Source organism: Xenopus tropicalis, chromosome 2 (assembly GCF_000004195.4).
Source record: "Xenopus tropicalis strain Nigerian chromosome 2, UCB_Xtro_10.0, whole genome shotgun sequence".
NCBI lineage: Eukaryota > Metazoa > Chordata > Amphibia > Anura > Pipidae > Xenopus > Xenopus tropicalis.
The window spans coordinates 22,796,358-22,810,731 of NC_030678.2; the positions used below are offsets into that span (position 1 = coordinate 22,796,358).

Consider the following 14,374-nt stretch of genomic DNA (forward strand, 5'->3'; position numbering starts at 1 on the left):
TTTCCCAAGGGCAAATTCATACATTTCCATCTTGAAACATAACAACATCAAGACTATAATAAAGCATAATAACAAATGTAATGTTTAATTACATTTAATACATAGGGCATAAAGGTGACCCAGTATAAGATACATTAGGCCACAGCACACAAGCTATTATAAAGATATAGAAAATTCTTTGTAAATTCTATAGTTCCTTAGAAAGGCGGCAACGCATTGCATGTTACTCTGTATGGTGTGACAGTGTAGATATAGAAACCATTATCCAGAAACCCTTTATGCAGAAAGCTCTGAATTACGGGAAGGCATAGAATTCATTTTGATCAAATAATTCACATTTTTAAAAATGACTCCCTTTTCTCTGTAATAATAAAGCATAACCTTGTATTTGATCCCAACCAAGATATAATTACCCCTTATTGAAAGCAAAAGCATCCTATTGGGTTTATAAATGCTTATTGGGTCTTAATGTTATTTAATGTTTAAACATATGTTCCCTACTTGTGTCGGTTGAGTCCATGTGAGACGCAGGTAAGAGCAGCCCTGTAACAGTGACCCCTACAGTGAACATCGGAGTAAATCTCAAGTTTCTGTTTTTTTTCTCCCCAAACCAATTGGGTGAATATAATGAGGTTGGGAGGGAAGGGCTAGCAATGTAGTCAAAGAGCAAACTGCTGAAAAAAGAACATTAACATGGATAAATGGATTTGCCAGCCCTATAAATACCTGCACACACCCTGCGTGCTCCATGCGTGCCCTCAATGCATACATGTATGCCAAAAGCAAATTCTTGGTGTCACTTAAAGGTCTGCAAGGAAAGAAAACAATAATCCTCATCCTTTTGCCTTTATTTCTTTCGTTTTGAGTTGCGGTAATGAGTTTCCAAGCTTTTGTCACAGCTGATTCTTTTGTTCCTCTAAATTCGGATTCTTCAGCTGCTTTTCCCCTCAGGATGCACCACAGCGCTGCTGAATACCTTCCCGTCACCAACCACACCGCCAACGTGGTCTCCACAGGTAATTTTCAGCTCTTGTCTCTTGTTTAGAAATTGCTTAAACCTCTGAGCCCCTTGGTGCATTGATTTGGGCTAAAAAGTGTGAATTGCAACTTCTTTAGAAGTAGCTTTTTGCAGGAATTTGTATATCAGTGATCCCCAACCAGTGGCTCAGGGGCAACATGTTGCTCCCCAACCCCTTGGATGTTGCTCTCAGTGCCCCTAAACCAGGTAGTTATTTTTGAATTCCTGACTTGGGGGCAAGTTTTGGTTGAATAAAAACAAGATTTCCTACCAAATAAAGCCCCCTGTAAGCTGATAGTGTGCATCGAGGCTGCCTAATAGCCAATCACAGCCCTTATTTGGCACTTCCATGAACTTTTATGGTGCTTGTGTTGCTCTCCAAGTCTTTTTACATTTGACTGTGGCTCACGAATAAGAAAGGTTGGGGACCCCTGTTGTATCTATACAGCTGTGCCAAACTAATATTACTGAGTGCTATTACATAGTCCAGTACTACACCTGTGCTTCTTCAGTAGGGTTCACTATTATCCAGGCTTTGATGCAGGGTGATTAGCTTGGGGCATCATGGGGCTCATTTACAAACACATTATCCCCTAATAGATATCACAGTTAGGTGGATACCAGTGATAATGTACAAGGGACACAAAAGAACCCTGCACTTTGCCAGTGATAAAAAAAACTGGCATTTTCTTGAACAAAAATGGGACCAGTGGTTACCCTAAACTTCATAATAAATCTTAGGAATGGTTGGTAATGGAAATTGGTTCATTACTCAGGGGACAAAGACAAGAGGTCTTCTGCACTCACCCATTATCTACATTTATAGGGTACCTAATCAACAATCTGATTTTTTTTGTAGCTTAATGCACATAATGTCTTAATTTCCTATATATATTGATAATGGGTTAGTGCAGAGGATCTCTTGTTGTTGTCTATATGAATTTTGTGGGCACCAGCCCCATGCCACCCCCGCCTAATGGTTTAAAATTTAGTGGTTGAGCAAAACTTCCCCTCTTTTTGCTATAGTCATTACTTATGGGATGTATATATACAGCATTTCTAATTCCACACTATAGCAGGAATATAATCAATGCCACTAGTTTATCAAACACTTGCAATGCTCATCTATAAGGCACAGTGACTATATCATCCAAATTCTTTTTTGATTTGTAATAATAAGTATAATATAGTTTTGCACTAGTTTAAAGGATTGCAGGGCTTCTGGTAAGTCAGAAGATCCACAAACAGCAAAAAGACTTCTGGGTGCCCAGGTCATAGTGACAACAGCACTGTACCAATACATTATATTTTGTACATTATATGGTGAACGTGTATATGAAGCACTGATTTTTAGTACATGTATGGCAGTGATCCCCAATCAGTGGCTCAGGGGCAACATGTTGCTCCCCAACCCCTTGGATGTTGCTCTCAGTGCCCCCAGGGAGTTATTTTTGAATTCCTGACTTGGGGGCAAGTTTTGGTTGAATAAAAACAAGATTTCCTACCAAATAAAGCCCCTGTAAGCTGATAGTGTGCATAGAGGCCCCTAATAGCCAATCACAGCCCTTATTTGGCTCCTCCATTAACTTTTATGGTGCTTGTGTTGCTCCCCAAGTCTTTTTACATTTGACTGTGGCTCACGAGTAAGAAAGGTTGTATGGGATTTCTTATCTGGAAACCCAATATCTAGAATCTCTGCATCTCCCATTATAAGCAAATAATCTAATATTTATTACTGATTTCCTTTTTCTCTGTAATAATAAAAAGGGTATCTTGTAGTTGATGGTAATTAAGCTGCATGAGTCCATCTTGGCAGCAAAACAATCCTATTTGGTTTATTTAATATTTGCACAAAATTCAATAGCCTTAAGGCATTATGATCCAGATTACAGATAAGTCCCAAGCACTCTGGATAAAAGATCCCATAGCTGTATTACTGCATATCTGTGGATTATGGGGCAGCTACTTCTAAATTGTTGGCTAATGTTTTTCAGCGGCTATTTTTGGGATGCCATGACTTAGAAATATGTATAAGAATGGCAATATTTGGATATCAAGGATCGCTCAATATATGTAGAACCAAGACACATACATTGCATATGAAACATATGATTGTTTTACATAAAACGTTTATTATTAAAAGCCCCCCCAGTCCAAATATTTTTGACCTTATTGGCTCAAATGATTACCAAGACCCAACAGAAAGAAACCTGGGGTTCAGACAACTGTGCTGGAGCAAAATTGCTTAGTTCCCAGCATTAAACACAGCCCATAAATGCCAGGGAGCAATGGATATGCAGAGTGGCTTCTCATTAAAGTATTTGCCTGCCCTCAACTAAAGCTGTTGTGGTCTGCAATGGTCAAATATCTTAAAAATGAGATAAAAATTATGAGAAGAATGCCTACGAGAGTACATTTAATTTCTGACTGACATTTACACATAATACTGTTTATGTAAGAAGTTAAAAAAATATGAAAGGAATCTCATTGAATGGATCTTGAATCCCCATAAATTTTCTTACCAGTCCCGTCTGTTTTGTCTTTGGTCCAAATCCCTAAATGTTCTCATGTATACGTCTCGGTGCCTGACGTGGATAATACACCAGCTGGGCTACACTACCCTAATCCATCGTGTCACTATGGAAACCAACACCAATCTACGTATGGGGTGATGGCAGGTAAGGAAATGCAGGACTTGTTAGTATTCCAGTTACTAAACTTGCACTGATGTTGGGAAGTGGGTCTAGTAAGTTGCATGATGATTTTTATTGTGTACTTTTTCTAAATAACATAGCAAATAATTCACTCTGCCATTTAAATGTTATTCTTGAACCAACAAATGTATTTTTAGCTGTAATATTGGTGTGTAGGCGCCATCTCAGTGCATTGTGCCTGAGTCTGAGCTTTCAGAAGGAGCCAGCGCTACACATTAGAACTGCTTTCAGCTAACCTATTGTTTCTCCTACTCCCATGTAACTGGAGGAGTCCCAAGCCGGACTTGAATTTTTTTTCTATTGAGTGCTATTCCTATTGTTCTGCTGATTGGCTGCTGGGGTTTGGGGGGAGGGAGAGGGTAGATAATACTCCAACTTGCAGCTCAGCAGTAAAGTGTTTATCAGAACACAGCATGGCTGTGGCACCCTGGGAAATAAAGAATCTGTTTGCACGTTTAAGTAGTGGATTTCAATGCAGGATTCTGCTGGAGAACCTCTATTAACCAATGTGTTTAAAAAAATAAAACCTGTTTTCCCATGACAGTATTCCTGTAAGACTTTGTGTAGTGCTATGTGCACATTTAACTAATACCAGTCATATGGCAGCAGGTGAATACAGCCTTATCATTGCATGTGAAGGCCTCTAAAAATCCAGATTTGTTTAGTTAAAGGGAAACTATACCCCTAAACATTGCAGGTCTCTATAAAACTAGATCACATATAGCAGCCCATATGTTTCCAACCTTTTTATAAAAAATATATTTATCAGTACTATGTGCCATTGGATAACCCCTTAAGCCTGTCCCTCTGGTTGGTAGGAGGCACTGTGCATACAAACCAACCAAAGACACACATACATGCTTGGTTACATCGAGAAGAAGAAAAATTGCCAGTGCACAGTTTGCCTTTAGAAATGATTTATTCAAACAAAATGAGGGGTTAATGGTGTTATTTGGCTACAGTGTGTACATGGAACAAAGAAAGAAATCTCCAGCGCTCGGTCTAACCCACCCAAGTAAATTGTACCCAAATGTTGCTTTTAGCTGCCATTCAGCCTTTAGAACTAGGAACTACAGGTGTATATTAATGAGCTGGGGCTTATAAGCTCCCTGTTTCTCACTGGAGCTTCTGAGTTAAGGGCAAGTGCAACAGGGTCTTACTACTCAGTCACATTGTTTGCTGGGGGACTTGATTTTAAATGCACTACAGACTTAGAGTATATGTAATAAAGGCACTAAGTTTGCCTAGGAGCAGCAACCATAGCAACCAATCAACAGGTAAAATTCACTGGTCACCTGTTTAAAAGAAAATATCTTATTGGTTGCTATGGGTTACTGCCACTGGGCAAACTTATTGCCTTTTACTACATGTGGGGGTTAGAATGCTACTAGGTAGTGTAGCACTCACATGTAATGAGGGGCCTTGACGTGGCTCATAAACTTACATATTTTGGCCAAAGCGTGGTACTAACATCTCATTTGTTGTAAAAAAAAAATAATTTCTTAATTTCTAAACCGTGGCCTTTAGAAATAAAGGCAATGTTTTCTCCTTTTTTTAAAAAAAATAATGTTTTGTTGTATTTCTAGCAGCTGGTCAACTTCAGAATGTGGGTTAGGCCGAGTGCTGGCACAAGGGTACTTTAGCAGCTGGCATCGCCACAGCCTGGTAGATCGAACACTGGTCATTTCTTTCTGTACATTATCCAATGAATGGACTATAGTCAACTCAATAGTCAACTCTAACCTTGAGTAAGCCAAGGACATATTTCTGCTTAGGGCCAGACATACAGATGTAGCTCCTAGCCATCTATTTATAAATGGGCCCAATGAATTCTATACTTGACGTCCATGCTTCTTATTAGTACAAGAAAAGCAGCAGAAGAATGGTTATAGGTTGGAAAACAGAAATGTTATTTTCTATAGAATCCAGATGGAAAGGGGTGTTCTGACCCCCAATACTCTCCACCAGAAGGGGAGCAGTGTCAGAACACCCCTTGTTACATTAGCCTTAAGAAAGCCTGATTCTGAATTATTTGTTTTAGGAATTAAGCCAACTGCACCAGAAATGCTTTCTGCAAGTATCTCCCAGACCAGGATTTTGCAGACATGCAGCATGCCTCTGTCCAACGTGGTGAATGGAGTGGGTACTTTGCAAGGCAAGTGGAAAGTCCATGGATACACCTTGGCATTTAGTATTTATTTTTATTTATAGTTATTTGTAAGTTAATGAGTTCCTTAAGTAAAAAAATGCAAAAGTTAAAATGCAAAATGCTCTAGACTCAGCCTCCTCCTCCATCTAGCTATGAGCCGTCTTTACATTTTGTGAACCTGGAACATGGATGCAGATACACCAGTTATTGGTCTGTGATTAATAGCTATAGGGAAGAACGCCCAACATCAAGTCCAGGATGAAAAACCAGCAGCTTTATCGAAATATCAGTGATAGCAACATTGGCAGCACAAACTCAAAGATATAATTACCCCTTATTGGAGGCAGAACAGCCCTATTGGGTTTAATTAATGGTTAAATGATTCCCTTTTCTCTGTAATAATAAAACAGTACCTGTACTTGATCCCAACTAAGATATAATTACCCCTTATTGGGGGCAGAACAGCCCTATTGGGTTTATTTAATGGTTAAATGATTCCCTTTTCTCTGTAATAATAAAACAGTACCTGTACTTGATCCCAACTAAGATATAATTACCCCTTATTGGGGGCAGAACAGTCCTATTGGGTTTATTTAATGGTTAAATGATTCCCTTTTCTCTGTAATAATAAAACAGTACCTGTACTTGATCCCAACTAAGATATAATTACCCCTTATTGGGGGCAGAACAGCCCTATTGGGTTTATTTAATGGTTAAATGATTCCCTTTTCTCTGTAATAATAAAACAGTACCTGTACTTGATCCCAACTAAGATATAATTACCCGTTATTGGGGGCAGAACAGCCCTATTGGGTTTATTTAATGGTTAAATGATTCCCTTTTCTCTGTAATAATAAAACAGTACCTTGTACATAATCCTAACTAACTAAGGTATAATTAATCCTTATTGGAGGAAAAACAATCCTGTTCAGTTTATTCAATAATTAAATGATTTTTAGCAGGCTTAAGTTATGGGGATGCAAATTACAGAAAGATCCCTTATTCGGAAGAACTCACGTCCCGAGTATTCTGGATAACAGGTCCCATACCTGTATAATATTTGAAGTCTTACCTATATTAGTTGCTTAGCATGTATTTTAGTGCTAAACTGCAATAAACTGTTAAACAATAACCCAAAAGCTCTATCTCCTTCCTCGTTAGGTGTCCATGCTGGCAGCCTACCCCCTTGCCTGATGAGTGCCAGCTCTTGCACCATTGGTCACGGCTTTACACCGGTTCACCAATCCTTGCTGGGAGAAGATATCACAACTACAGACTTCAAACAGGAATTCCGGCGGAAGAATAAGCCCATCGACGAACCAATTGACATGGATTCCCCAGAAATCCGAGAACTTGAAAAGTTTGCTAACGAATTTAAAGTGAGAAGAATCAAGCTGGGTAGGGATTCGGGTCATTCTTCACTTTTAATGCCGACCAGTTCCACTTGACTTTAGATTTAGACTAAATAAGATGTCCATGTTTATATTTTGTGTATTTTAATGTGTAATTGCTTATTGCTGTAACTTCATTAAACAGGATACACACAAACAAACGTCGGAGAAGCCCTCGCTGCAGTACATGGGTCAGAATTTAGCCAAACAACTATATGTCGATTTGAAAACTTGCAGCTCAGTTTCAAGAATGCCTGCAAACTGAAATCTATACTATCCAAATGGCTGGATGAAGCTGAGCAAGTTGGAGGTATGATGAGAAATCGTTCAGTTTTTGTTACATATCCAGTTAGATGAAGGTTTAGAAATAGGGTTGCCAACTTTTGGAAACTTCTATATTGGCCGGTCAGGGGGCGAGTCCGTAAAGGGGTGGGTCATGACATCAAAGAGTGGGGTCCCAGTGGGACCCTGACTTCTATGCAACTTCAGTACAGGTATGGGATCCCTTATCTGGAAACCCATTATCCAGAAAGTTCCAAATTACGGAAAGGCCATTTCCCATAGGCTCCATTATAAGCAAATTATTCTAATTTTTAATAATGATTTCCTTTTTCTCTGTAATAATAAAACAGTACCTGTACTTGATCCCAACTAAGATATAATTACCCCTTATTGGGGGCCGAACAGCCCTATTGGGTTTATTTAATGGTTAAATGATTCCCTTTTCTCTGTAATAATAAAACAGTACCTGTACTTGATCCCAGCTAAGATATAATTACCCCTTATTGGGGGCAGAACAGCCCTATTGGGTTTATTTAATGGTTAAATGATTCCCTTTTCTCTGTAATAATAAAACAGTACCTGTACTTGATCCCAACTAAGATATAATTACCCCTTATTGGGGCAGAACAGCCCTATTGGGTTTATTTAATGGTTAAATTATTCCCTTTTCTCTGTAATAATAAAACAGTACCTGTACTTGATCCCAACTAAGATATAATTACCCCTTATTGGGGGCAGAACAGCCCTATTGGGTTTATTTAATGGTTAAATTATTCCCTTTTCTCTGTAATTATTCCCTTTTCTCTTCTTGCCATAACTTTCCCATATTCTTTCACAGCATAGTCATAGCACAGGAACCAAGGGGCGTGGTCTGACAGCCATGGAGGTGGGGATAGAAAAAGTTGCTCGAAATGAAAAAGACTACGCAAAGCAACAACTGGAAAAAACTCCTAGGTTTACTCATACTCTGTACAGGGAGGCACAATACTAAGCACAATGCAGCAAATGTTTATTACCCTTTTGGCTCTAGGTCAGGGATTTACAACTTGGGGGCCCAGCTCTTATCATTCTGAAACACCCAGGCTTGTTTTATAAATTTATTATATCCTTCATTATAAAATATTGACATTTTATTTTGTGCTATCAATGTTGCGCTGAGGAACCTGATTTCACTTGTTACTGTTGCTTTAAAACAGCTTTATACAATGAAAAAATTGGTGGCAACGAACGAAAAAGAAAAAGAAGAACAACCATAAGGTAACGAGAAATGAATCTTCTTAATAGCTGCTGCTACTTTTCATTTAGTTGCGTCATCACTGGGTTCATGAGCTGCAGGTTGTGCTTTTAGATAAGCCCGAAATTGGCTGAGAATTGCCAAAACTGTTGGCACCTTGGCCACCCCAGGCTGAAAGGCCCTTGCATGGAATCAAAAGAATGACCTGCCCAACTGATAACTGATTGGGGATCATCAAGATATATCTTAGGCAGGATCTAAAATACCATTGTGCCACTGATGTGGTCCTTTCCATATGGGTTTGATGATGATGATGATAATGATTATTTTAATCCAATCGTTATGTTAAATTATATCAAATGAATTTGTCCTGATTTTCAGTAGACACTTGCATTTGCACAAAGTTCTCCAACTCCATTCCCTTTATCAGGTTCTGTAGATCTGACTTGCATTTAACTCACATCCCATTGGAGCTAAACTCTTATGTCTTAATAGCATAGCTGCCAAAGAAGCCCTGGAATCCCACTTTGGAGAACAAAGTAAACCTTCTTCCCAAGAGATTATGAGAATGGCCGAGGGCTTAAACCTGGAGAAGGAGGTGGTACGGGTTTGGTTCTGCAATCGCAGGCAGAGGGAGAAGAGAGTAAAAACAAGTCTGCATCAGAACTCTTTCAGCTCTTTCTCCAAGGACCACCATGACTGTCGGTGAAATAAACTGAGGCTGTGCTGAAAATGTGTAAATATATTGTACCAATAGCCTTTTTTTTTGTAAGTCATTTGGCGGAATATTACAAAATCATTGCTCTATGAAGATTACAGTAATGGAGATTTTGAGAAACGAAGTGCCTTTTATATTTGTAGGTGTCGTGTTGCTTTTCTGTTTTGTAGGATCAGTATTAATAGCACCCCAACCTTTGTCCAACTCTTGTCTACCTCAGTATAGCAGCAGAGTTAGTAGAACTGGAAATGCTAAAGCAAGTGAGAGCAAAAAATGGCTATTATGATATTAGAGAGAACTCCACCCAAATTATGGGGTCACCTGTTAAGCAAACCTAGGACTGGTCGCTATGGGTTACTTCTCTCAAGCAAATAACTGCCTTATATTATATATTTGGGGGTTAGAGTCCTGGGGTGGAATGTCGGAGAGATTCCCTGCTCTGGGTAAATATGCCGGTATCACAGTAGCTGGAAGGCTGTCGGCCATACACCATATGTTTGAAGCCTGATTATAGGCTATATCTAGACCTTACCATAAATAAAGGGCAGGGAACTCCATTGCCCAACAATCCAAGTACAAGCCACCTCTTCCAGTCTCTTCCTACCTACACACACGGTGGCAACTTATGATATAATACATGACCCAACAAAGCCAGAACTGAATTGCTCACCTGTGACATCTCAGGCCTGGACTGATTCAAAATAGGCCCCGGCATTTCAAGCACACAGAGGTCCAAACGACCCCCACCAGCCCAATAGACAGTGACTGGGATCCACAGATTACAGATTGCCAGTCCGGAGCTGCTGCATCTCCCCAGTACAGGTATGGGACCCATTATCCAGAATGCTTGGGACCTGGGGTTTTCTAGATAAGGGGTCTTTCCATAATTTAGATCTCCTACATTAAGTTTACTAAAAAAATATTTAAACAGTAATTAAACCCAAAAGGATAGTTTTGCCTCCAATAAGGGTTAATTATATCTTAGTTGGGATCAAGTACAGGTACTGTTTTATTATTACAGAGAAAAGGGAATCATTTAACCATTAAATAAACCCAATAGGGCTGTTCTGCCCCCAATAAGGGGTAATTATATCTTAGTTGGGATCAAGTACAGGTACTGTTTTATTTTTACAGAGATAAAGGAAACCATTTTTAAAAATGTTAATTATTTGATTACAATGGAGTCTATGGGAGATACATGTACAGACCTAAACTATCTATGAAGCTATAAACGCACAGTTCTCTCTCACTGTTAGATATAGATCCTCTCAATCCATTCTATTTATTCTTTACTCTGTGATGTATTGTGTGCAATGCTCTGTATAACGTCTGTACAAAGGTTTTAGTCTTAGTTATTTAATTTGAAGTCATAATTTATTTCTAAATAAAAAGTAATTAATGATGTGCTAATTTTGTTGGTATCTCTTTGTCTTCTGATTTGTAGAGAAGAGTTAGAAATTGGGAAAGTGAGTCCCAGTATTATGGGCCTCCAGGCCACACCTTATGGCAGTGGGATACAGGGCCGACTGTAGCTGGTTCGGGTAAAAAAGGCAGATTATGTGCCCTTACTGAGATACTGTATATCTGGGTATTTAGGAACAGTTTTTCCAAAGAGGGTCCATAGCAACCACTGAGACCCCTGATCCACTTTTTTCTACTCAAATGGAACTATTTTGTTTTTTTCCTGCACCTAAATGAAATCAGGATTATTTGTTTCCCTGCTGCCTGAAATACCAATGGCAAGTTATGGAAAGGGACCATGAATAAGAAGGATGAAGCCTTTCCTACCAATTAATATCACCTATTATTGGGTTATGTATAGTGCACATTCTCATGAGTTATACTGTCTACTGAGACAGCGCCCCTTAGTTACACAATTACTTAAGTTGTGATTGACTTTCTGGGTTTTGCCAAAAAATGAATTTCCTACAAACGTGGCTTTACCTTAGCACCAGCTTACAGTTTTAGACTGTTCCCCCATGGAAAATGTTCTACAGGCCCCATGCTGACTGCAGTTGTCACCCATTCAAACCAACAGCAATATAAACTGGATTTGTGCAATGTAAGACAATCCCTAATCTGTACACTAGGTGGCAGCATTCTCCTCTGTTTTAAGAAAAGAAAGTCCTATTTTGAGTTTAATGTCCAGCAGGGATTATCCTGCCAGTTTAGCAGACAGATGCCAGGAGCTGCCCGGCAATACTCTGCAACACACATGCAAGAGAATACTGGTAAAATTCTGGGGGATTATTTAACAACAAAGTTGCAGAAATAAGGGACTAGATGGAAAGCTCTACACTGTGCCTTACCCAAGGGTCCCTGAGACAGGAATATGGTGTTCTGGTCACAGCAAGTTCACACAAAGAAAGGGATAGAAGAGAAAGTTGGATTGTCTGACTGGCACTCCATAGTCTCTCAAACCTAGGGTTGCCACCTCTTCTGCCCGGGAACTGCAGGATGGGAGTGGCAGGGTGTGACATCACGGAGTGGACGGGCGTCATCACGAAGGGCAATGTGGCGATTGCGGATTGCCCAATCCTGTGGCAGTCTTCCAGAATCCTGCCTGGTTTACCAAAGTGGCAACACCGGGCTTGCAGTTTTGACCCGGACAGTCTTACCAAAAACCGGACTGTCTGGATCAAGACCCAAATGGTGGCAACCCTACTCAAACTGCGCTGTAGTCATGCTACACTTCCATTGTGTGTGTTTGACTGATCACATGATAAACTGGTGGTCATAATTATTCCCTCCAGGGGCAAGTTGGTCACTAAATAAAACTTAGCTGTCTTTATTACAGAAGATAAAACTACAGTACTAAAACTGTAGCTGCCCTAGAACTAATTTCAGTGGACGCACAGTATGTAAAAAAAATGGTTCCCCCCCCCCCAAAACCTTAACACATATCAAGATGTAATTTAAAGCAGTGATACACAGGCTGATAAAAACTTCCGACCTGGTCCATGTTTTGAGCCCACCAATGGACCTTCCTTACCAATATGGCCAAAAATTGGCCGAATATAATTCAGGCAGGTTTGATTTTCCAGTTGGGGTACAAACCACATTGACTCGTTGATGTGGTCCTGTTCCCTTGGGCCAAAAATCAGGTTATAATAAAGATTAATATCTTAAAGATTAATATCTTTATTATAACCCAATTGTTGGCCCAAGGGCTTAACGATCCGAAGAGCCCTATGTTCCCCAGATCAAAGTTGGAAAAGATCTGCTTGTTTGGGGACCTCATCAAACAATTAGGTCTTAAAGGAGAACTAAAGCCTAACTAAAGAAGCAGAACAGAAATATTTGACATAATGTTTTGGGCTTTTGTACCCTAGGCAACCACTGCCCTTTGGCAGGGAAGATTTGTGTCCCCAAAGATGCCCCAGTAGCCCCCCATCTCTGTGCTGCTGTCACTTACCTGAGCTCAGGGACCCACTCACAATATACTGCATATATAGAATATAAATGTCACAATATAAGGTTGATAATAAGGTAAATAATACAGATTATTACTACATGACAGATTTGAAACCAGTGCATTCTGCCTCAGAATTTAATAATCAGCCCTGTATCATCAGCCTCCATGACAGACAAACCTCATTTTCTGCTTGATAATTTGCTACAACCCCTAAGTTTAGCTTCTCAACAGTTGCCCAGAGCCCACTGAGCATGTGCAGTGCCACTAACACTCCTAACAAAATCCAAGATGGGGAGCTGCTGTGACAATTTATAGAGATGCTGAATCTTGGGGCTTGTGCAATAAGTTTAATATATACAATATGGCATTTTTAGCCATATTCATTTTTAGGGTTTAGTTATTCTTTAAGGTGTATCGCCCACTTTTGGGGTGACTCAACTCCTCATACAATACAAAGGACCCTTAAATGAACTTACATAGATTGTAAGCTCTACAGGGCAGGGACCTCCTTCCTACTGTGTCTCATACCACATGGCACTCAATCTCTGTGTATTTATACATATCTATTGCATTTATTACAACACTTGTCCTCCCTGTGTGTAATTGTGTATATTGTAAGATTGTACAGTGCTGGGTGTCCTTGTAGCGCTTTATAAATAAAGTTATACATACATACAAATGTAATGCTTCCAAACAAATATCTCTTAAAAAGTCAACTTTTTAAAAAAGTAATTCAAAGCCAGTTGCAAATGCTCTTAGAATACTAACATTTGCTGCAAGTCTCCTTATTGTAATCCTCTCTTTCTAAAATCAATGATGAAATTGGATTGAAATACTCTTATATCGGAGACACCTGTATTTTAATCATACAGCATCAGGGAAATTTGTAATATACAAAATCCCCACAAGAGGTCAGTGTTGTTTTAGAAGACAACATTTCTTGATAGGAGTGAGGGATTTTGGAAGCTGTAACAACGTTTTTTGGGACATCTAAATAGATTCTTCCCCTAGATCTGCTTTCTGTCCTTGCCTCATTTCTTTTGGGAGAGGGTGGCATAGATTATAAGGTGCAAGGCTGAGTGCAGAAGGGGATGTAAACTGGAAAGGAGCCAGAGGACAGTGTCAGTGAGAACGGCTTAGGGTTATGAATCAGCAGTGAATGCAGGCGAGGAAGTGGCAGCCAGGGCCTACATGGATGACCGACTGGGGTGAGAGCATACAGAGAAGGGCAAACCTAGACCAGTAATATAAAAAAAGGGCACGGGCAGTCAGGATCATACAGTGAGGGTTATGGGGGTAATCAGATGGACCCTGACTGGCAGCTGCATAGCTTTCCCTCATCCCTGCCCAGCAAGTGTGTTTCTCATAGGCACTCACAGACGTTGACTTGTGGGTCCTTGGAATCCCCATATATGCTATGCTTATGTATGGGATAAACACAATTATGTTATCC

General features: G+C 39.7%; 1 protein-coding gene across 2 annotated transcripts; it reads left to right on the forward strand.

The window, feature by feature from the left end:
- Positions 1–462: 462 nt before the first annotated feature.
- On the forward strand, positions 463–9,797 carry pou1f1 (POU class 1 homeobox 1). Of its 2 annotated transcripts, none has more exons than XM_031896590.1 (7): positions 463–1,016; positions 3,544–3,696; positions 5,774–5,923; positions 7,043–7,279; positions 7,418–7,582; positions 8,751–8,811; positions 9,284–9,797. In XM_031896590.1, exons 1-7 carry the CDS (start codon positions 875–877, stop codon positions 9,495–9,497), a joined length of 1,122 nt encoding a protein of 373 aa, XP_031752450.1. In that variant the 5' UTR covers positions 463–874; the 3' UTR covers positions 9,498–9,797. The 2 variants fall into 2 exon arrangements, with proteins under 2 accessions (XP_031752450.1, XP_031752451.1); XM_031896591.1 differs by having other exon boundaries at positions 3,625–3,696.
- Positions 9,798–14,374: the final 4,577 nt, after the last annotated feature.